This window comes from Malus sylvestris, chromosome 12, assembly GCF_916048215.2.
Source record: "Malus sylvestris chromosome 12, drMalSylv7.2, whole genome shotgun sequence".
In the NCBI taxonomy this organism is placed as follows: Eukaryota; Viridiplantae; Streptophyta; class Magnoliopsida; order Rosales; family Rosaceae; genus Malus; species Malus sylvestris.
Genome location: NC_062271.1, coordinates 22,164,399 through 22,189,052, shown reverse-complemented (window position 1 = coordinate 22,189,052; position 24,654 = coordinate 22,164,399). Strand labels below are relative to the sequence as shown.

The window sequence follows — 24,654 nt, the reverse complement described above, 5'->3', positions numbered from 1 at the left end:
AGAAACACATGGATACGATTGTCTGATCACATTTGTTTTTAAGGCACTTGCAACAAAAATATAAGACTAGTTTAAGAACTGTACACAATTAGACAACCTTATTGAAGTTTCTCTTGTATTATACACTAGTCTTTAGGTCACGTTTGGTACGCGGGACGGAATGGAACAGAATGGGACGAGACGTTCCGTCCCATGTTTGGTGAGCCTAAAACGAGTGGAACGTGCTGTTCCACGGAACAAGTTTTGGATGATTTTTTGTTCCACCTCCCCCCTGGAACGGCTTGTTCTACGTCTGTGGGACAGAAATTTATAACATTTTAAGACAAAAATACCCCTTGTCTTTTTCAATATTTACACCATTCTCTGCCGCTGCTCTCTCTTCCCGTAGACGTCATCCTCATCCTTCCTCCTCATCCTCTCCCGTAGCTGTCGACTGCACCCAGCCAGCACGGAGCCACTACCGTCGCATTGCAGATTGACCCAGGTATGCGATTGATATTCTGATTTGGGTTGTGTTAATTACTGGGTTTTGTTAATCATCAGATTTGATTTGTTAATTACTGGGTTTTGTTAAGATTTGTGCAACTGGGAGTGCGAGTGCATTCTTCGCTAGGTTTTGGGTTGGACGGGTCAAGTTGGGTTTAGGCAATGAAAACAGTGGATGGGGTTTGGGCGGAAACAAGGTTGTTTTTCTGCTAGGGATTTTGGGGCGATTGATGGTGATGATATCCACGAATTTTCAGAAGAAATTGATGAATAAATAATATTATTAATTAGGTTCTTGAAAAAAAAAAGGAAAAAAGAAAAAACAAGAAAGAAATGGATTGAAAGTTCCTATGATAGTATTGGGTTTTGATTGAAATAATTGAGATGTTGATCTTAATTAGGTGGAGGTTCAAGTGAGGAAGTTGTATTGTGTGAGTAAGGCTGCTGTTTTACCTATTAACATTGAGGATGCTGCTCGGAGTGATGTCGAAATCGAAAAGGCTTTGCAGGTACATTTAGATGATTTATTTTGAAAAGGATTATTGAAGCTTTGTTAAGCTTTCTGGGACTTTCTCTCTTAGTATGTGTATATTCATTGGGTGGTATGATGGGTTTATAGGCCGGAGAAACACTTGTTCGAGTTAATCAGGATACCCACCTTGAATAACCGAGTTCTTGATTTGCGAACACCTGCGAATCAGGGGATATTCCACATTCAGAGTCAAGTTGGCAATGTAAGTAGTCTTTCCACCATTTGCAGCTATTTATCTTTTTAAAGCTAGAGAAAATCGTTAAGAGTTTAGTTATGCATGTCGGTTGCATTGTTGTGTAGATCTTTAGGCAATTCTTGATATCCGAAGGCTTTTTTGAAATCCACTCGCCAAAGCTGATTGCTGGTTCAAGTGAAGGTGGAGCTGCTGTTTTTAGACTCAACTACAAGGGTCAAGATGCCTACCTTGCCCAGTCACCTCAGCTTCACAAGCAGATGGCTATATGTGGTGACTTCGGCAGTATTTTTTAGATTGGTCCTGTTTTTAGAGCTGAGGACTCCTTTACCCACAGGCATTTGTGTGAGTTCACTGGCCTTGATGTTGAGATGGAGATCAAGAGGCACTACTTTGAGGTAGAATTAGTAATTTTTTAGGCATTTGTTTACCTTTATCGCCCTAAATGACGATGTATGTTAACTTATGGTGAAATTATATGCTTGTTTGTTCAGGTCATGCATGATCATTAAACTTATATATTTTTCAACATTGCATGGCAACCATGATCATAGAGACAAAATCAGCCATCCCATTCATGCTAACCATCTCATCACTTCCAATATTCATTGGCTTGAGGAAGTCTGACTTCATCAACCTAAATCATAGAAGAATTACAAATTTTAAAGGGGTTTTCATGTGGAACACAACATATACCTAATAAAATATGGACCAGGAAAAACAAATAATGGATAAGCAAATAGTGTTCAAATTTGAACCAAAAAAAAAGAAAGTATCATCCTGTTCCACGAATAAATATTGTACCAAATAACAGACGGAACATGGGTATTTTAGTCATTTTAATCTTTTAGTTCCGTTCCGTCCATGCGCTACCAAACGCAGAACGGAACAACTGTCATGTTCCGTCCTGCGCGTACCAAACATAACACGGAACGTCCGTTCTGTCCCGTCTTGTTCCGTCATGTCCCGTCTCGTCCCATCTGCGTACCAAACGGTACCTTAGGGTGCGTTTGGTACGCAGACGGGACGGAACGGGACGGGACGGGACGGGACGGAACGGGACGGGACGGGACGGGACGGAACGGGACGGGACGGAACGGGACGGGACGGGACGGGACGGGACGGGACGGGACGGGACGGAACGGGACGGGACGGGACGGAACGGGACGAGACGGGACGGAACGAAGGTGTAATTTTTGAAAAAGACATGGGGTATATTTGTCTTAAAATGGTAAAACATTGTGTTCCACAGACGTGGAACAAACCCGTTCTAGGGGGAGGCGGGACGCAAAAACACCCAAAATCTGTCCCAAGGAACAGCCCGTTCCACCCATTTTTGGCGCACCAAACGCAGGACGGAACGCCTCGTCCCGTTCCGTCCCGTCCCGTCCCACGTACCAAACGCACCCTTAAAGAATGAAGGTCAAATCCAGTCATTCTTCTATTGAACCAAACACATGATAATATATCATTAAGCATTCCAATCCAGCATAAACCCACTTTAATCCACTACAGAGACTCAATACAATTCAAAGTCTTGAATAAAGTCTTAAGGTCGGTAGTTATTTTCGCTATTGCCGTTCGTCTAAACTATATATGTTCTTTAGTGTTCATCTCTCTAATTACGTCTTAACCGTTAGGCTATCTCTAACCGAATGCTGGCCAGAGGGATCGTTTTAGCCCTCTGGCCTTCCAAGAAATTAATATTTTAATGAATAGTGAAGGGTCATATTTCTTACCATCTCCAACCGAGGGCCAAAGGGTCATAGGGCTCATTTTAGCCCTGTCACAAAAAACTGTCTTCAACTGAGGGCCAAAGGGGGGCTATTTTTGGCCGTTTGAACCCTTCGGTTAGAGATGACCTTAATTATTTTTGTTCATAGCCATGTATGCAACATCAATTTTCGTAAGTAGATATAGTGTGGAATGCTTCGCGCATGGAATTGAGTGGTAGTTACACGAAGTACATATACATAGCCCCAGTGGCGAAGCCAGGATTTCCCGGACGGAGGGGCGGACTTAAAAGAGTGCAAGGTTAAAGAAAATGGAGATAGTGTCTACGAATTGCTTCACGATAATTATGTGGATAATCAAGCATTCGAAGTCTATATGCAGGGTCTGCAGGAAGATTAGCCAATATTTCATCCAACTCAATGGCATCACTTTGTTGTGATCTACTCGGAATATTCGAAGGAGGACTTCTTGGAATATTTGAAGGAAGAAGAGGACTACTCGGAATATTTGAAGAAGAAGGACTACCCAAAATGTTTGAAGGATGATTTAAGCATTGTTTCTTATAGTATCATTCCATTACGTAACTGTAAAATGGAAAGAAAAAAAAATATCTTAAACTCTTAATCCTAGAGTAAACTATACTATAGTGTGCATAATAACTAATCCAACCTAACAATTCAATTAATAAATACCAATAAACATACAAATTATTTGATAAATAAAAATTCAATTCAACTAATCATATGAATACAACTAATCAATTCAACCAATAATCAAGAATTCAAATTTTTTTTCACCCTAACAAATATTTTCATATCAATAATCATAGAGTCATATCAATAATCAATAACCAATAACCATATTAGTGCATTATCATATGATTCTATACCAATTAACAAAATTCGTATTAAATAATTAATTAGGGTTAGGGATTATAAATTTAGGAAATAAAAAATTTACCTTTGATTGAAGCTGGAAGTCGCGGCTCAGATGAATAGTGACTAGTGTGATGGCTGCAAAAAGCCAACGGGAATCAAGATCAACCTTCCTAACGTTTCCATTCCGTTGGGCTGGGAGTGGGCGTTGGCTACTGGGAGCAAAGCTGCTCTCTCTCTCTCTCTCTGATTGGTGAATGAGAGAGGTTGAAGGGTTTGAGGGAAGTGGGGACACGGGGACATGCAAGCGGCGTTTATTTTAAAAAATTTAATTTTTTTTTACCAGGACCAAAACTATGTCGTTTTGGCCTGGATGTTTTAAAAAAAATAAAATTTTGTTGCTGCTGCTGCTCGCAGCAGAAACAGAACACCGGAAACAGAGGGTTGCACCAGTCAGTTTGCCGGCGAGGGGAGGGGCTGAACCCAGCTCTCCAGTGGTGTTTTCCGACAAGGGGAGTGGCGGCCGCCACTCCTCGCCCTCACGTGGCTTCGCCACTGCATAGCCCTAGTTTGGCTTAGCTTAACTTTAAAAAAAAAAAAAGTGAGTATGAAAAAAACTTGAAGCATTTTAAATGTTTGGTAAACATTTTAAATCAGTTTTTTTTTTCAAAGTTATGGGTGAAAAAAAGCTGAAGAAGATGATGGGATCGGAAATGGAAATGGAGGGTTGTTCGCGACGGCTACGCCTTGGTTGCTGTTGCAGCGTGAAGGGGATAAAGAAGGGAAAACACAAGAATGAAGAAGATTAGAAAGAGAGAGAGAGAGAGAGAGAGAGAGAGAGAGAGAGATTTATATTTTTATTTTAAAAATAAAGTATATTTAGTAATTGACTTTTATTTGTTAAGAAAATTAAATTAATAGCATATCTAGTATTATATATATATATATATATATATATATATATATTTGTCATTTCATACTGTAAAAACTCATGATTATGTGAGAGAACAATTAGAAGTAGAGAGAGAAAGAATTCAAAAGAGAAAGATGATTGAATAGAATGATTTCATTACCCTTTCAAAATATGTACAATACAATATATATAGATACAACCACCTACTCTACCAACTATATCTTAACAGATAAGAAATCTTTTAATCAGATATAGACTTAGTTGGTGGTCCTATTGTATCCTTAACACATACAGTCACAACTGTTTCATATAAAAGTTTATCAATCACTATCATACTGTTTTTTTTCTTTTCCAAAAGCATTTTTACAAAAATGTTTATCAAACATTATATTGCTTTATTTCACAGCTATTTTTTTATTAAAGCACAGCAATACTAAATCAGCCATTCGCTGTGAATCATTCAGTAACCAAAATTAGTTTGATGGCTTCAATATTATTGTAAGAGTAATCCAACGCACCTGACTTTCTTCCTCTGCTGGCACTTTGCAAACGTGCAATGGATGTGCGCAGTTCAAAGCCTATAAACATGCATATGCAACTAGTGAGATATAGGTGCTAGCCTGGGTCCTGCAGACTCCGCGGGTGCCGCCCAGCAATTCGAGAGCTGATCAAGGTTGAACGCCAAGTTCGAGGAACATCGGACGGTCCATACGTTTGAAAAACAAAGTGCTAGTTAGCCAAAAATATATACGTTTAGAAAAGCTTTAGTAAACTGCTTTATTATGGCACACTGGCAATTCCTGTGGGTTAAATTACAGGGGAGGAATTTTGTGGGAAAGAGATCATTTCCGGATTTTTTCCTTTAAAGTTCAGGAATCAAATTATTCAGATTTTTAAAATTTGATCCAATGTTAAAAAATTATTATAGCTTTTAAATTTTTTTACTAATTTCTCTGTTTTTAATTGTTAGATTAAATTTCAAATGTCCATATCACTTAATCTTTGAGCTTTGGAGAGAAAGATCCAATCTCTTTCCAATTTTATGTATTTGTGAAATGTGTTAATTGAGTTGTCTCATGGCAGTAAACACTTATTAGTTTTTACTTTGTATTTTTTTCCCAGGATTTGAAAAAACAAAAACAATGAATATAATTAAGCTTAAGTGCTATATCAGCAAGATTTGTTAGAAACAGTATAAGTAAAAACTTTGTATGCAGTTGTGTAATAACGAAAAATGTCGATTCATTTCTTTCCTTAGCTATCTCTCTCTAGCTTCCTTTTCTCGTCCTGCTTCTCTGTTATCACAAACCTCCGTTAATTCAACCATATAACTACTTTTAAGGAGCGGAAATTCTATGCAGTTTTCCGGGAAATTTTTTATCTTATTAATCAAGGATTTTGTATATAGTTAGAATATCATTACAAATGAAAAGAAGAAAAAATGTGTCGCAAACAACCTTTTTTTATTGACTAACAAGAAAAAGAAAGAAACAGGGTTTATTAATGAGAAGTTTAATGAAACAATCTCGGTACTATTCAATTTTAAGGAAAAAAGACATTTTTACCTTTCTTGATACTATTCACTTACACATTTATTTGTCATTTTTCATTAAAACTAAAAAATTTAAGAATTTTTCGTTAATTTTCCTTTTATTAATTTATTAATGAGTTCTTTTTTTCGCTTATATATTCTCGAGGAGCTTTCTTTTTTGCATGATGACTCTACGATGTAGTGAACGGTCGTGATTTCCCCTTCCAGGCAATTGCTGACACCCTTTTTTTACTGTGAGAAAATAAATCAAAATTAACAAATGAAAACTAATAAAAAAAGGTTTAAAAACTTTGAGTTTTAACAAAAATGACAAAAATGTGTTGTAAGTGAATAGTACTAGAATTGACTTTTTAGAGTAAAAATATGGTTTTTCGTTAAAGTGAACAGTACCAGGAGTTTTTCGTTAAAATTCGCAATTAACAAAGGCGAACATACAATTTTTTTTGTCTTTGATCCAAATAAATGAAAAGAATAACCAAGAAACGAAAATAAAAAGTTTCGCATGAACAGACAAAAATACATATGTGGAAGAACACTACTTGGGTGAAACAAATTCAACAGCAACCTCTGCTACTACCCAATCATGTTTGAACACGTGTCTAACCTGTGTTTACAATTTCAATTATTTGAACACACGTCCAAACTTGAGTGGGTAACAGAAGAAGCTGCTGCTGAATTTGCAACAATCAAGTAGTGTTCTATGCGGATATCAATTTACCTAAATTCAAAATGGTATGTTTCATCTAAATCTAAGGGGTTTAGCAAATTTCTTCTTTAAAAGTGTCTTTTGCTAATCTACATGGAACTTTTATTCAACTTTAAAAATTTGTCAATCTAACACACTCTCCAACTAAACTCTTCAAATCTTAATTTCATTTTAATCTTAATTTTTCTTACCTTGTGTTGCATCAATTTTATTTTCAAACTCTTTACTAAACAATAGTTTAGAATAAAATATATTGCTGGATCCAATTTACTAATTTGAAAAAGTAATAACTGACCTTAAAAATTTACAAATATTAGATTTTTCAATTTGCTAATTGGGTTGCTACTTCATTTGAAAATGCATTTGCTACTTCCATTGAAAATGCATTTTTACTTATGACATAGCAAATCTAACTTTACTTCCCAATTGATGCCTCTCTTAAAGATGTTCTTATTTTGTTTAAATATATAACTCAAATTCATTTGCAAATTTATCATTTCGTGTGAACTTTTTTGCCCATTGCTTTTCTTTGACATAATTACAAATTTGGTCTCTCAACTTTAGTGGTGGTTTTACATTAGTCTCAATTATTTTTTTTTGGGTATCAAGTTCGTCTATAACATTTTAAGGGTAATGCTAAGTAAAATAAAAGTTCATCTAAAAATTTTTAAACTAAATTTGTAAATGAAATGATATGTCACTAATCGAAAATAAGCACATTAACTCCAATAATTAACAACCACATTATTTGTTTACAAATTCAATTTATAAAATGAGTAATGCTAGGTAGATTAAATTTGTAGACTAAATTTGTAAACTAAGTAATGTGTCATCAATAAGAATAAGCACATTAATAAACACTTAAAGTAATACTTCAATTATCAACTCCCATATCATTTAATTTACAAATTTTAGTTTACAAATTTAGTTCCCTATCATTACTCTTATAAAATTGGTCTCTCTAATATTACACAATTTTTAATATAGGTTCAATGAGAAACAGTGTGCCGTTCATTAGAAATTTGACAGACTTAGTGGATAGGGTGATTGAAGTATACCAACTATAGAATTTTTTTTTAAACGAGAATTTTTTTTTTGTCACATCTATTCTCACTTTTTTTTGCTGATCACATATGTTTCCTGTGGTTAGAAAACAAAAAAGTCAATTATATTTTGCACTCTTGTGGACTTGTAGTTTAGGACTAGTAACCGTTTAGCTTCTGTCTTTCAAGAATAGTATTAACACACTTAAAGTTACAAAGTATTACATTATTGGTCTCTCTATCTATTTAACTATCAAGTCAACTACTATTTGCTGACAAAAAAATGTTATTCACACTTATTTTTACCTCTAACGTACATGTTTTAACTTTTAATTATTAATCTTCTTCGTGATTCCATTTTAGACTTCCATAGCCACTACTTTAGTGCTACCTGAATTCACGGATGCCCTAAAGAGAATAAGAACTTCCTTTGTACACCAAATGCTGAAAAATAGTGATTAACTTAATATTTGTATAGATTAGGGGCCAAATTATAATATTTTGTGATACGTTTTTAGGTGCTCTGGAATATCCAGTACTTCGTGAGTGAGTGTAGGAAAATAAATAAATGCCAAAGTACAAGTAGGTTTACAAGTAGGTTTAACATTATGACATTATTAGCTAGGAATGAGGATCCCATCCGGATCCAAATGGTGGGGATCCTAGGAATCCTCACATCCTAGTCGTTCATCGTATATCGTGCAATCAGTTTTCAATAGGTACTATTTATGTTTAATTTTAAATAATAAAATTTAAATAATTTATTATCACACAATATACGATGAACGGCTAGGATTTGAGGATCCTTAAGATCCCTGTGGATGCAAATTTCCGCCTTCTTCTTCTTGGACAAAATTACACCTACAAAACAATTAACACCTTAGGTCAAGGCCAAGAGCCTCACGCGCCCACGATGAATTGGGGGGGGGGGCTTTGGCCAAAGAACCTCCGATGCCAAAGTTAGAATTTAGAGAGAAAAGTATTTGGAGAGTTTTTGGGAGTTTTTGTGAGTTTTTGCAAGAGTATCAACCTAGCTTTTTACAAGAAATAGGGACATATATATAGGGAATGGGGTGTGGCCGGCCTTTAAGTGTGTTTTGGGGTGTTATTTGGTGATTCAATTAGCAATTAATATATTAATTAGGTATAAATATATTAATTGGCTAATTATCATAATAAAAGAAATGTTTTGGGAGGTTTTTGGAGGTTATGGTATGAGGATGGATGAGACAAATTTGAACTTGTTACCTATTTTGGGTACTCCTGATTTGGTTGATGGATGATTCTCCACTGCTCGCGTGTAGGAGACCCGGTATGCCTCGAGGGTAAATTTGTCATCTTCACCCAAAAATCCACGTGTCGCTTTGTGATTATTCCACAAATACCCCCACACCTGCTGGGCTGCTCATAGGAAAGTGCAGCAGGTGTAGAGATCTTCTTGCTGTAAGAAACTTAGGACTGCTTCCTGTTTTGATGTAGATGCCCTCTTTAATATGAAATTAGATCATTCTAGGAAAAGGAAATAAATTTCTTTCAAAGTCTATTTAAGTCCACCTTAAGTGGGTTATTAAATCAACTTTGGAGAGTGATTTATTCTACTTTACAAGAGAGAGAGAGAGAGAGAGAGCGTTTAGAGGATATTTGTTCTCCCTCATCTAGCAATCTTCTACATCTTGCCCGTGCAAAGGATCGTCTTTCGTAGATTTCCTAGGTGGTGTTACCATGGGGCAGTCGTCGGGGTGGTGTGGCACGTCGGCTGGCAGGGGCCAGGAGTCGGCTTGGCATGGGCCAAGGAGGTGATGTGGCAGGGGCCATTGCTTGAGCAGCTCGGCTTGATTGTAGCCAAGGATTGGTTCGGCATACGGCGAGGAAGTGGCGTGGGATAGGCAATTGTTTGGGCTGCCACGTCTAGGCTGCCTCCTGAAAATGAGGAAACTGCTTGAGTTTGATTTTTCAACATTTGTTGCTTAGTTGATCTTCAAGCATTCGATCTTTTGAACTATGTGGCATTCTTACACTGGAGAGCTTACCCAGATGGGTGTCAGGGATTTAGTTTACCTTCTCGCACTGGAGAGCAATTAGTTTACCCTATCGCACTGGAGAGCGATTAGTTTATCCTCTCGCACTGGAGAACAAACCCATATGGGTGTCGGGGAATTGGTTTACCCTATCGCACTGAAGAGCAATTAGTTTATCCTCTCGCATTGGAGAGCAGACCCTTTTGGGTGTCGGGGAATTGGTTTACCCTATCGCACTGAAGAGCAATTAGTTTATCTTCTCTCACTGGAGAGCAGACCCTTTTGGGGCTTAGTTATCGCGAGAAATTGCGCAATCGCTTGGTCATGAGCCTTTCTACTTCTTCCTGATTTTCCTTTGTTGGGGTGGCAAAGCTCTCGACTGCCCCCGATCGTGATGTGCTAGTCTAAGCTGTTCTTCCATATGTTTGGCTCGTCTATGCCGCAGCTGCGGTGGGTGTGGTATGTTCCTAGCAAGCGAGCGTGTAACTCACATGTTGCTGGTTGAACTTGAGCCGGATTGAGTGACTGCTGTTTTCCATCAGCTGTGCTGCCTGCACCAATGTAATGTGGATGATACTTCTTGTGGGCCTAGCCGTGAATGAATACTTCGCTTGGAAGACTGCTCATGTTGATTATCGAAGTGCGTCATCAATCGTGAGTGTATGCTCGTCCGTGGGCCTAGTCGATAGTGCACGCTCATCCGCGTGCTAAGACGAGAGTATACGCTATCTCAGGGGCCAATCGGGAGTGTACTCTGCCCAAACGCTCGGTTCATCGATGGTCGAGTGGCTGTTTGCCAGGATGCTGCTGGAGAGGTTCTTCATCTGCCATTGTCCTACTTTGAGACACCTCGTTTGGGGCACGTTGCATCTTGGTGCGCTGCAAAAGCTGGTTCACCAAGGTCGTTTGATGTGCTAGGGCGCTTGTCAACTCTATGACTTGTCGAGACAAGTGTTCACCATTTGGATTGGAAGAGCTTGGAAGGAATGCGCCTCCTCAAGCACTGGAAATGTGGTAGACTCCGGGTGCGAGATTTGAGTTGGGAAATGTCAAATTCGCGGAGAAATGTGGTGAGAATGCCCCCGGTTCGATCGTAAGCCCAAAAATTTGAAACCGGGATGGTTGAACTAATCTTGGACCGATTTGGGCTACGAAAGTGGGCTGCTCGTCAGGAGTAGGCTGGGCCACGAGAGTAGGCTGCTCATCGGGAGCAGATTGGGCCACGAGAGTGGGCTGCTCGGTGGGAGCAGGCTGGGCCACATGAGTAGGCTGCTCGTCGGGAGCAAGCTGGGCCACAAGAGTAGGCTGCTCGTCGGGAGCAGGTTGGGCCACGAAGTGGGCTGCTCGTCGGGAGCAGGCTAGGCCACGATAGTGGGTTGCTCAGTGAGAGCAGGTTGGGGCACCGGAGTGGGCTGCTCGTCGGGAACAAGCTGCTCAATGCATGGTGCATGCAAATGTGAGGCTTGGGCTCGGGTCCGTGCAAGCTTAAATGGCATGGCTTGGGCTATGGTGGAACCTTGTAGTGGTGGTGCCACTTTGCTTACGACCCCATTTTGCCTTATGGATCTCCACGATCCTATTTCTTGAGTATTGGAATTTTCACTTATGGAATTTTTTAAATTTCTAGCCATTATATTTTTCTTATACGTTTTATCAAAGAACCTTTGCAAATAAAAAATTCTAATAATAAGAACGTATGAAAAATATTCAAATGGACTAGAAAATAGAGAAAAACATTTTTATGCGAGAGTCTTCTACGAGTATGGATTTTAACTCTCAATGAAAGCACCAATTTATGGATGCAAATTTTCGCCTTCTTCTTCTTGGACAAAATTGCCCCTACAAAACAATTAACATCTTAGGTTAAGGCCAAGAGCCTCACGCGCCCATGATGAATTGGGGGGAACTTTGGCCGAAGAACCTCCGATGCCAAAGTTAGAATTTAGAGAGAAAAGTATTTGGAGAGTTTTTGGGAGTTTTTGCAAGAGTATCAATCTAGCTTTTTAGAAGAAATAGGGTCATATATATAGGAAATGGGGTGTAGCCGACCTTTAAGTGTGTTTTTGGGGTGTTATTTGGTGATTCAATTAGCAATTAATATATTAATTAGGTATAAATATATTAATTGACTAATTATCATAATAAAAGAAATGTTTTGGGATGTTTTTGGAGGTTATGGAATGAGGATAGATGAGACAAATTTGAACTTGTTATCTATTTTGGGTACTCCTGATTTAGTTGATAGATGATTCTCCACTGCTCGCGTGTAGGAGACCTGGTATGCCTCAAGGGTAAATTTATCATCTTCACTCAAAAATCTACATGTCGTTTTATGATTATTTTTTGCTCCACAATCCCCACCATTTGAATCCGGATGCGATCCTCTTCCATTAGCTAGGCATTATGCATATGCGCAAGAGTGGGTCAGTATTTGGTCACATATATGTAAGGATTGTTAAATAGAGTACTGTATAGTGTAAAGTACGGACTGAGGAGACTCTGTCACTGTACATGTGAAGCAAAAGGCTGTAATCTTGACTTGAAACTCCGTTCCGTTCCTTCGAGGAAGATCGAATACAGCAGAATCCAGCGCTAGGTCTGTATACGTGTCTCTGTATTAACTGTATCTTTGGTCTCTTGACCAAGCAAAAGATTTGGCATCGAGAGCTTTTGAAGGACAGAAAACGTTGGCATGACGATGTCACCTGATGAACATATATACCCATGTTTGATTCCCATATATTTTAGCTGGGGAGCAGTAGCTTAGCTTGCTAGGGAGCAGTTTATCTTATGTACCTCCCTAGAGGCCCTTCTTTGAAACAACTTTATTGTCATTATGACTTCTCGGTACGGACCAGGATCCTCTCCTGAGTTAAGGATAAGGATCCTCCTCATCAAGATATATGGGTTGTTAGATGAAAATTAATCGGCTACAAACAAGAGGGTCCCTTTAAAGTTATAATAATTGTAGCTGTTGGATTTTCATCCAACGGTTCACACCCTTTGATGAGGAGGATCCTCATCCTTAGCTCAGGAGAGGATCCTGATCCTCTCGGTACATCTATCAAATAGTTTGTGTTTGTGGTGTTCGTATTATTTTCTTATTATATTTGTTATTCAAACGGATTGTATCATGTTAAATTTATTATTTTAACAGACTCTTAACAGATGATCAAATAACAATCTGACTCGTTAACAGGTTGACTCAGAATTTGTTATTTTTGTGTCGTTTCGTATCAGGTTAATAGATCACGCAAAAAATTATCATTCTTAATGTATAGGCTTGGCCAATAGGTTGTGTTCGTGCCTTTTCATGTCATAACCATTATTTTAACAAGTGATCTGATAACGATCCGACTCATTAGCAAATCGTGCAAAAAAAAATGAAAGATCTACTTTTCAATTATCACAATATCATGTGGAGTCCTAAACCCTAAACCCTAAAAACAAAAACAAAATCCTTTACAGAAATAAGACCCAAGGCACCGTACACTACCGATTCCTACGATCATGATGATCAAATAACCTTACTTCATCAATAATACCGACAAAGAATTAGGGGTTTCGCGTATTGAATCACCATCTCAACCTCTGTAGTTGGATTTGTTATGATTAGTCAAGTTCATGTATAATTTTAAGACGAAACTCTAAATTAACCAGTAATTTATAAATTAAAATAAAGGAAAACTAATGAAAAGGGCTTGAAAACTTTGAGTTTTAATGATAAAGACAAAATAAAGGGTAAAGTGAATAGTATCATGATTGACTTTTTAGTGTAAAAATGTGATTTTTCGTTAAAGTGAACATTACCAGGTGTTTTTCGTTAAAATTCCCTTAAAATAATTAGACTACTATTGGCTGTTCTTATTGAACTCTAAATTATTGATATTGGTATATATTCCTTCAATATTCTAGTCTTATAGGAAGAAATGTGAGCCTGTTGGATTGTAGCTATATATGTGCGTACTGCTGCTGAAGGTCGAGGGAGGTTTGGTCACATCCGTGTGCAGCTGGGCTTCTTACCCCTCCTTCGCTATGATTACTTTTTTAGTTTTTACCACCACATTTGCTCTCGACCTGAGTTATTCTTATGGAGTAAATATTATTTTTGGAAGTTCCTATAAATTTAGAGAATTTGGGTAGTCACAAGCTTGCATGCCATATGCCTGTCAAAATTAAGACTCAATACACGGATACTGTCAGTCAGGGCCCTGTGTAATGAAGGACGACAAAGGTTAGGTACATATATGCTTATTTTTCAACAGTGTTTTTTCTTAAACCAAGATCAATAAAAAATGTCAATCAGAATAAACACTTTAATGAAAATTTGAATTGACACTTTTGTTAATGAACCCAAAAAATTCAAAATGATGCTTCATCTTTTGAAAGTAACGATGTACATGACTCTAGTGTATCGGTTTACCCGGAGGCCAAAACTATGTGTTAGATTAGAGTTAATCAATTAATGTACTTCTAAATAGGTGACACATCCATTTTTATATTGTACAATTCACTGTAATGCAATATAGGAAGTCTCAATTTTGTACTACTAACATGTGGTACCGGAGCTATATCATAAATGTGTGATGAGATACCTCTTATATTAAAAAAAAAGATGTATATATATTCTCGTCAAAGAGTTATACATACGTTGTGTACCAAATTATATTGATATCATTAGTATCGAAAGATTATATGTACATATTAGTAAAGAGTGTCTCCTTAAAGAATACATATCACTCATATTTAATTAACGTTAAGAAAGACCATGCAAATGTTAATATTTGCTATTTAATGTGGGGTTAGTTCAAGTAGCGAGCGTGAGTAAGATAATGAATCGGATTAAACTAGGTCAATAGTTTGATTTCCTCCATTTATAAAAACAAAGAATAAGAAAAAGGATTATGTATGTAATGCAGCATAAATGCTTTAATGAATGCATCATCAAGAGATCATGGGACCTCTAATACCTAATAGACCCTAAATTCCTTATTAAAAAAAAGTGGTCAATGGGATTGTTATTGAAGACTAAAAAGAATACTTCAATAACGAATATATATATACGAGGAAGTTGGCTCCTGCCTCCTGGTTGTCGTAAGTGTCACCTTTCCCAAATAAGTATTTGCTGCTTATATGGTTTGGTTACGTAGCAGTAATCTTAACCTAATCGACATGCACAGCATAACAACTTTAATTAATTGCCTACCCTCTTTTTGGATTATGCTTTTGGAATCCCTAGTTACACCTTTTCCCTTTTTAAATCAAGCACGTAAGGATTGTATAATTCTTGCCTTTGATTGCCCATCTAAAAGTAGGGTTAAAGGAGCTTGCTTTTGTTTGAAAATTAGCCTCCACATCAGCAATTAGTGAAAAACGTACCCCATAATAAGAGAAGATAAGAGTTGGATTAAAATATTATGTTTTTTTTAATCACCAATGAAGAACTTTTATTAAAACAAACACACACTTACAAAACAAATAAAGGTCCAATTTATTTCTAAAAACAAACAAAGAACGGGCCTAAAAACAAAGAAAACACAGAAAATAAGCCCAACAACAGTGAAGCCCAAACACAACAGAATGTCCGAGAACCATCCATTGTGCTCTTCAATGCCGATCCAAGAATCAGTCAGCCATCTGATTCTCCATCCACCGCCGATCATCACCTCCACAAACGCCACTTGTGCACTGAGGAGATCATTCAGTTGGTAATTACCTAATTCGAGAACCATTTGATTTGGCTTAAAGCTCAATGGTGATAATGGATTCACCGTTTACCTTATATCAAGTCATCATTGCTCATTGTCAATACTGTATACCAAGCATGCAAACGAATGCTAGTGATCATAACACTTGTAATATGCTCACCACCAACCATTTCGTGCTCTTTAATATTGAGAAATTTGAATGTGTATCTGCAACCCTTGTTGGACTTTGTACTTCTCATGCCTTATAATATTGACTAGGGTTGGGCACGGGTCGGGCCGTGCCTAAATTTGGAGGAACCTGGTCCTACCTGTTTTAAAATGTAACAGGCCGGGCCAAGTCAAGTAGAAGAATTTTAAGTTTGGGAACCGGACCTAACCAGGCCCGTTTAAAACGGGCCGGTTCGAGACGGATCCAAGGGTCCAATTACTTTTTTTTTTCAGTTTTGGAACGATGCCGATCTGTTCCTCAACCTTCACAAGCTCATCGGAATTAGCCTCCGCATTGGCATGTAATTTCCGACCTGAACAAACAGAGATCACCATAAAACCCTAATCAATATCAAATCTTCGATACAAACTTCGAATTAAGAAACATTTACTCATAACAATGCATTGTTCACAATTCAACTAATCGAGATCTGCAAAAACCCTAGTCGTACCTTGATCTGGGAGGAGTGAGATATGGCAGAGCAAAAGCAGAACGGAAGGGATCATCCACTTCCCCATCGTTGCACCTCGAAAACACTTCGAAGAAGAAGTTATAGTAACTTCGCTTATTGAGATTTATCTGTTTCTGGGTTAATTTCCCTATATCCAGAAAACCAAAACCTAAAAATCAAATCCCTTTTTCGACTCATGCATGCCCCCGAGATCAATTGAATTTCAAAAACAAGAACACAATAACCTCTGAATTGGCAGAAATTTCCCAAACAGAGCATCATCGAAACCCAAACCATTTTCCGTTTGGTTCAATTATGCAGGCACAACAAGGATACGCAAAGATAGGTACGAAGGTACAACCTTCTTGAGTTCGTCTTGGATCTTCTGCAACTGCTCGATGGAGAGGACGATGGGTTTTTTGGGACCTAGATTCTTTGGGATGTCGTCGAGGAGGATGGCTGGATTGGTGGTGCCGTTGTGTTGGTCGCAACGATGGTGATGGGCTGGGTGATTTCTATGAGGTGAGGTTGGTGAGCACTGTGAGGAGGAAAAGACGATTAAGATTTGAAAGAGTCAAGGGAGTCGAGGGACTGAGAGTCTGACTTTGGAACTTGGGAGGAATTCACTAGGGTTGAAACTAATGGTTGAGATTGGATGATAGGTTATCATTCAATCTCGGCTGTTTATTATAATTAGAAACGGGTTGGTTCGGGGACCCTTTTTCTAATTATATGGACCCGACCCGCCCAGTAATTGACAGCAGCCCCACCCGACCTGTTTTCTCTCTACAATTTTTGGAACTAGCTTGTACTCGCCCCGACCAGCAGTTTCTCTACCCGTTTGCCCAACCTTAATATTGACAGATGACATAATTGATATATTTAATTTTTAAAATACAATAATAAAAAAATTACATGTGTGTTGGAAATAAAATATATAAATATAGAGATGAGAAAATGGGGGAGGGATTAGACGTCTATTATTCTCATTAAAAGCGTCAATTATAAACGTAGGGTTTACTTGGAAACAAAACACAAGTTTCCTTGTTTACATTATTAAAGAACTAAACTATAAAATATCAAATATTCACAAACAGTCGCACAATTGACAAATGTACAATAATATATTATAGTTTAAATAAACTCATAACACAACTGATGATATTTTATATATACTCAAAACCATCAAATGGAACAAATAAATTTCTTTTTTCTTGCACCAAGGTGTTTGAAAAACACATAAATGAGTCCAATTCCTATTCTAAGCGATCGAGGAAATTGACAGTTGAATAAAAAGACTAATATATGTAGTTGTACAAATAATTTCGATTTTAACAAAGCAATTCAAACAGTTGTGTAAAATCATAATTGTACATTCAAATATAATAATTTAGCGTCTAGGGTTTAAGGTTTAGAGTTATCAACTTCAGTATTTGCTACATATCATTTGTGGATTAAAGCCACGGATTTATAACATTTTTGTATTGAAAATTGAACATGTATGGCTTTTTGGTAACAAAAAAACGAGAAGAACAACAGTACAAGGTTCTTTCTCGTTTATGTGCTCATACTTTTAATTGGCTGTTATAATAATTGTAAAAAAATAAAATGAAGAAAAGAAGAAAACCTCGTAAAGCGAGAAGCGAGAAGCGAAGAAGGAAAAGATGATGGGCGTGGAGGAATGCCAAAACCAAAACAAAAAATCAGAAAATGTTTCATTCATCACACTCACGTCCTCTATTCCCGCGGGACTTGGATTGTCCGTCCTACCCATTCCATATCTTTATCATGCTTTTTATATTTTTGTAATTATAATTAAATCACGTCAACATTTTATATTTATATTATTTTTTATCTTATTATTTTATAAAAAAATCAATATAAAATATTGACGTGATTTAATCATGACTATAGAATATAGAAGAACATAAAAATGGTACGGAATGGAGAGGGTAGATAATCCAAGTCCATTCCCGCGTTCTCACGTGCGTCATCACCACCCAATTACGGAATACAAAATTATTTAAAAAATATATTCGGATTCTAAAACGATTAAAAACAAATAATTTCAAAAAAAGAGGGGAAAATTGTAAGATCAGTGAAACGACAAGAGCCAAAAACCTGTCAGAAATATCTGCCACCACAGTTAGTTCGATTATTACCGGAAATAGCCGGTGGTCGTCCGGTTTCTCGAAACCCTATGCTTCCCAGCTCCTGCAGGGCCTCCTGGCCCCTTCCCTCTCTCTCTCTATCTTGTTCTATGTGCCAGAAATGCAGAGTTTTAGAGAGAAAGAGAACGCGACTGTAACAAGATATTGGTATTGTGTAAGATCTGTGTGTGAGTGAGTGACTACTGAACTCACTCAACTCTCTCTGCGTTTATATGAGGATGCGTGAAGTGAAGCAAATACCCAAATCTTCAATTAACTCTCTCTCTCTCTCTCTCTCTCTCTCTCTCTCTCTCTCTCCTGTGCAAGCCATACTTAGACGTTGTCGTTGCTCAGTAGAATAAGATCATCATCTTCCATCATCATATGATAAGACAGCCTAGCCTCTCCTTTTCCACTATTTTCTCTCCATAATCTCACCCACAAAATTCTTAGCCACACGCAACTCTCTCTCTCTTTCACTCACTCTCTAAAGAGCTTTTTCCTTTCATGGCTGAGGGTTTCGAACCCTACCATGTGCCCCAACAGAGCAGAAGGGACAAGCTCCGGGTCCTGGCGGGTCAAGCCCAGCCGGATTGCCTCCAACCCGCATCACCATCTCCTCCTCCACCACATCTACACCATGCTTTGCTCCCTCTCTCATACGATCCCACCACCTCCTTCATCTCCTCCTCCTCAGATTTGCTAATGTGCGCCGAGCCGGCCGTGAAAGAAGAGGGTAGTCATCATCACGTGATCAACCACTTGATGGGTTTTGCTTCCAATTCCACCTCCTCTTCTACTTTTCGCCACAACAACCACCACCATCCCTACATGGATCCACAATTCCCTCTCACTCTTACCGCCGTTCAAGAAATCAACGCCAACCCATTTCTCTGTCCCCCTCAAGACCTCCACCCCCTCAGAGATTTCGACCACCAACAACCTCCCTATGACGATCAGGTCGTCGTCTTCAAACCAGAGCCTCTCTCTCTGTCCCTCTCTTCTTCCCAACCCACCAACCACACCCACCACACCCAGCAAACCCAGAACAACACAAACAACAACAGTCTCCAGAGATTTTCCTCTCCTGGGATTAATTATGATTCAATAAATTCTGGCGTTAGTGTTGCTTCTGTCCCTTTTGGACCGTTCACGGGGTACACTTCGATTCTGAAGGGATCTAGGTTTTTGAAGCCGGCGCAGCAGTTGCTGGAGGAGTTTTGCGATGTGAGCAGTCGTGAAATTTACAGCGCGAAAGTCTTGACGGCCGAGGATTCCTCTTCGTTTCTTGACCCTCCTATTGAGAGCTTTGGTGACGACGACTCACTGACGGCTGGGGGAGACGGCGGCCAGAGTACAAGAAAAAAGTCCAGACTAATTTCCATGCTCGACGAGGTATGCAATTAATTTTAACTTACATTTTTAATTAATTTCCCGTTTTAGTTTTTGTTTTGCCCAACATTTGTTTTATGATTTAATTTTGGGCAGACGTTTGTGACTGTATGTTGCGCATTATATGATTTGATTGTTCATTGGTTTTTGGTCAAAGTACAAACTGCGGTCCTTAATTTGGTAGTGTTAATTAACAAGAACTGATTAGGGTTATTCTACAATTCATTTGTGCGATTATGGAATTAATAGGGGATTATGAGACTCATGCATTAAAGGAAGGAGAGACTGGTGAGTGTAAAAACAAAAAATCGTCTTTACAGAAAAGGTGATAGGAGGAGGGAATATATGCACTGAGATTTTCGCTTATAAAGCATCTGACAAACATGGAATGAGTTCCTAATACGTGACAATGTCTCCAAGTTTTGGCCCTAAAGTAGCGGAGGGAATCCGTTTAATTGATTTTTTTTTACATGTATTTAAACAAAACAAAAAGTATAAAAACCATAATGTTTTTGAAATTTAAAAGATGGGATCGGGGCAATTTAAATTTTATGATATGAACTCAGACAAAGTTACCAAGTGTGAACAATGAAATAATCAATATTTCAGTTCCTATTTAGAATGATGGGTAGGAGTAGGCTGCGTGTGAGATTCGAAACTCTCTAATGGAAAAAAAAACACACATATGACTTTTTTCTTTCTTTCAAAATGTGATAATTCGTCCATGTGCATGTGTGATATGTATTTACTGCATGTTGCTTTGTCTTCATGATGATATCTGAGTCAGACTTAAACCTGCTGTCGGGGTTACATTTCCTGCCTTTAGCCGTGGAGGGCAATGATGAAGATTCAGTCTCACGTTATATGGTTTCATGCATATATATGGTGTCATATGCCTATTTAATATCTCACTGACCAGATATGTTTTCGGTCTGCTGTGAATTTTTGTGGTCCTTGTCAAGACTTGGAAGCTGTGAGACAATATGATATTGTGTATTTAACAAGAACTTGGATATATATATATATATATATATATATATATATATATATGTATATATATATATGTATATGTATATGTATATGTATATGATGCATGGTTGAAGGTTTTGGGTGAAACCTAAAGAAGTTAACTTCACATCCCTTTGTTTATGTGGATCAATTACTTATTGGAGAGCTAAGTGAACAAATCAAAGTGAATTCATTGCAATTATGTAGCAAGTAAGATGCATATATGGATCTTGATTCTTGATTCATTCTGTACCAGGGACAAATACATGGTACTCTTTACAAAAAATGGATACCAGTACCTTAGGGAATTATTTGTAACGTCATTCACTATTTGGTTTCGTAACTCCACGTTTAACTTTTGCAACATATATAGCGTTAACATTCAACATTTGAATTACAATAACCGAAATGTTACACCATAATCGTCAAAGGTTTCATAATAATGGTAAGGTATGATGTCGTTAATACTGTAACAAGTTAGGTTTTTTATGTTTTGAACTTCCCAATACACTATTAAGGCATGTTGTTATGTGTGAATGTGATGGCATATAACAAAAACATTGTCAAATTGAGTACCGGTACCCTTTTTAATGAAGGGTCCATTGACTTACTCCTAAACGAATATATACGAGGGCCAATTGTACAATTATTTCCAACCCAATCAATAAAGGGCGTGGGGTGAATATATAGGCACAATTTGATGGAAGCATATCACACCCGGCCTATTACATAGCATACATTACTAGTATATGTTACGAAGAGAATATGGAAAGTTTCAGTAGAATATATGTTAAATTATATCGAAACTAAATGGTATTGAATAAAGATTTCTATTTTTTGCATCTAGGAGTTAATTACTCTATATTATTGGGTAGGTTGGCAATTCCAAAATTCTTTGTACTTCGAGATGAATTTTTTACATGGCAACTGCTCAAGGGATGAATTTGGTTGCATCCCTGGGGTGGTAGTAGCACTGCTAAATTTTTTGGTTAATGATATTCTACTTCTTGACATCGCATAAAGATCAAAAGCTTAAGAATTTGCACTTTGACGTCCAAACATTTATATCGTCGCAGTTTGTATAGAAGGGTATTTTAAAGTGCTATTTTGTTTTTTTGTTTCCTATAGGTTTATAGGAGGTACAAGCAATACTGTCAACAGATGCAGGCAGTGGCAAGGTCATTTGAGTATGTTGCTGGGCTTGGAAATGCAGCTCCTTATGCAAACTTAGCGATAAAAGCCATGGCTAGACATTTTAAGTGTTTGAAGAATGCTATCACTGATCAGCTCCACTCCAGAAATCGGAATGGTACTCATTTAAGACATGAAAAAGATGAAAATCCTATGCTTCATAGCAGTAGAAGTATATATGGCCAGAGATCCATTCATACCTCTGAGTTTGTGGATCACCAACCTGTTTGGAGACCACAAAGGGGTCTTCCTGAGCGCGCTGTTACTGTTCTTAGAGCCTGGTTGTTTGAACACTTCCTGCATCCGTAAGTAATTAATTAATTAGTTACTTGACAGCTTGTTAGTCTTTTCTTCAATGGATATGAGCCTTGCATTACTTCAATCTAATACTTTATGTTGCAGTTATCCTACCGACTCGGATAAATTAATGTTGGCTAAACAAACTGGTCTATCACGAAGCCAGGTATGTGACATCTATCATCTATGTAACCGGATCAGTATATTGGTTTTTGAAGTTGTCCATTTCCAAAACAATTGAGTCTGGTGTTCAAGCAATCGTGATCAACTGTTTTAAATTGAATCAGGTTTCAAATTGGTTTATTAATGCAAGAGTAAGGCTATGGAAACCAATGGTGGAAGAAATACACATGCTAGAAACACGGCAAGCCCAAAAAGCTTCACAAAGGGTGGATTTAAGTTCCAATAGATCAAGTGATGATCATTTACCTTCCCCAAACTCCCTGGGATCCGAGAATCCATCCACATCCACCCATAGAGTTCAAGACACCGCATCTAAGCGCACCAGAAGCGAACTTCATGATCATATCACTATGGGGGCTACTGAACAAAGCCCATCTTACAGTAATTTTCCAAGCCATATGCATGTAGGTCATGTTGGTATGAACATGGCAGGGGGGAGTAGTAGTGGTGTGTCTCTAACTCTGGGACTTCACCAAAATAATGGCATTGGTTTTTCAGCTCCCTTTCCTATCAATGCAGCTGAACGTTTTGGCCTTGGCCTTGACGGCAATAGCGAGAACTATGCAATGGTTGGTTTCGAAGCTCAAAATCGGCATTATGGAAGGGATGTCATGGGAGGGCAACTTTTGCACGATTTTGTGGGATGAACGTCAAACAACATGCAATTAGATGTTCATTTATTAAGCCAGAATCTCAGTTGAAATTTGAAGAATTGTTGAATGGTTAGCTTATATTGTGGTGTTAGCTAGAGGTATGTATCATTTTGTCACACCCCCATGTGTAATATTGGTGTTAAATTGTTAGGTAGTTTTGTATTGATCGAAGAAAAAAAAAATGATGAAATGTCCAATAAGATCCATGAAACCATCGTGCATGATACATGGCTTGAATCAAAATTTGCCCCAAGTTTATTGCTAGGTTCTGTCATCCTGCGATGGCTTGCCATTTACTGGGAGTTTTAACAAACAAAACATTCTCAGTACGGTTCACTTTTAACGAAAAATCATATTTGTACATTTCTCTGGTACTAATCATTATACCTTTAAAAGGGTTTTTTTATTAAAAGAGAAGATTTTTTGGAGTTTTTGTTAGTTTTCCTTTATTTTTATGCGTTGGAAGACAGCAAATCCTTCTGCGTACATGCAACTTACCAATTTTTTTAAAGGAAAATTAATAAAAATGGATTGAAAATTTTGAGTTTTAACGATAAAGACAAAATAAAGGGTAAAATGAATAGTATTAGAATTGATTTTTTAGTGTAAATGTAGTTTTTCGTTAAAATGAATAGTATCGAGAGTTTTTCGTTAAAGTTATATTTTTTTAATGCAAGCAAATTTTTTTACTCTATTATACTCTAAATGGAGGGGATGAGTTTGAACTCGGAATGAGCGAGTGGAAGAAAAATGTGTTAACAATCTGGGCGCATTCCATCACTTGCTGACTTACCCTTGTTGTTTTGCGCATTCCATCACTTGCTGACTTACCCTTTATTAGATAATTATAGTGAGTAGGGTATAGTTTCTGGTACAATTATTGAAAACCGACTCGTACGCTCTATGTTTTACGTCGTATTTAGGTACTGCGGGACATGCAAACTATTTAAATCTCTGTGAAGTTTGCATGTAACAAATTTTATTCCAGGGCTTAGGGGAAGGTGAAAGTGAAGCTGCAGAGAATAAGGTCTTGGGAGGTGGGAAACTGAATTTTTAGGGTCAACAGAAACCCAGAAGGTGATTGGAAAGGCTAAGTTTCTGTTGGCAGGTTGGCCAAGTTATGACATTTATTTTTGTTTATATTATCTGTGGATGGACAAGTGAAGAATTACCAAACAAAAACTGCAGAATCTGACTATTATATCCGTGAAAAAATATTTACAGGAGGAATTTTCTTGATGTAATTAGTGAAATGGGACTGTCGACACTTGGGAGATATGCCTGTTTTTCTAGGGTTACGACTTACATGGTGTATACATTTCCCTGAGACTTAACCTAAGGAAAATATTGGGCCAGACTGA

The 24,654-nt window shown here is 37.7% G+C and overlaps 2 protein-coding genes and 1 long non-coding RNA gene across 3 annotated transcripts; 2 read left to right on the top strand and 1 right to left on the bottom strand.

Annotated features, from left to right (window-relative positions):
* The first annotated feature begins 330 nt into the window (after nucleotides 1-330).
* On the top strand, nucleotides 331-1,704 carry LOC126591891 (aspartate--tRNA ligase 1, cytoplasmic-like). Its single transcript, XM_050257602.1, has 4 exons — nucleotides 331-484; nucleotides 888-995; nucleotides 1,106-1,220; nucleotides 1,319-1,704. Exons 2-4 carry the CDS (start codon nucleotides 955-957, stop codon nucleotides 1,505-1,507), a joined length of 345 nt encoding a protein of 114 aa, XP_050113559.1. The 5' UTR covers nucleotides 331-484; nucleotides 888-954; the 3' UTR covers nucleotides 1,508-1,704.
* Nucleotides 1,705-15,467: 13,763 nt separating this feature from the next.
* Nucleotides 15,468-17,137, bottom strand: LOC126594230 (uncharacterized). The gene is made up of 2 exons (XR_007613185.1): nucleotides 16,420-17,137; nucleotides 15,468-16,281 (listed from the first exon to the last, which is right to left on the bottom strand). It is a non-coding gene; the product is annotated as an uncharacterized LOC126594230 (long non-coding RNA).
* Nucleotides 17,138-18,621: 1,484 nt separating this feature from the next.
* On the top strand, nucleotides 18,622-23,536 carry LOC126593570 (BEL1-like homeodomain protein 9). Its single transcript, XM_050259671.1, has 4 exons — nucleotides 18,622-19,964; nucleotides 22,098-22,465; nucleotides 22,563-22,623; nucleotides 22,745-23,536. The coding sequence occupies exons 1-4, from the start codon at nucleotides 19,077-19,079 to the stop codon at nucleotides 23,285-23,287; spliced, it is 1,860 nt and encodes a 619-aa protein (XP_050115628.1). The 5' UTR covers nucleotides 18,622-19,076; the 3' UTR covers nucleotides 23,288-23,536.
* Nucleotides 23,537-24,654: the final 1,118 nt, after the last annotated feature.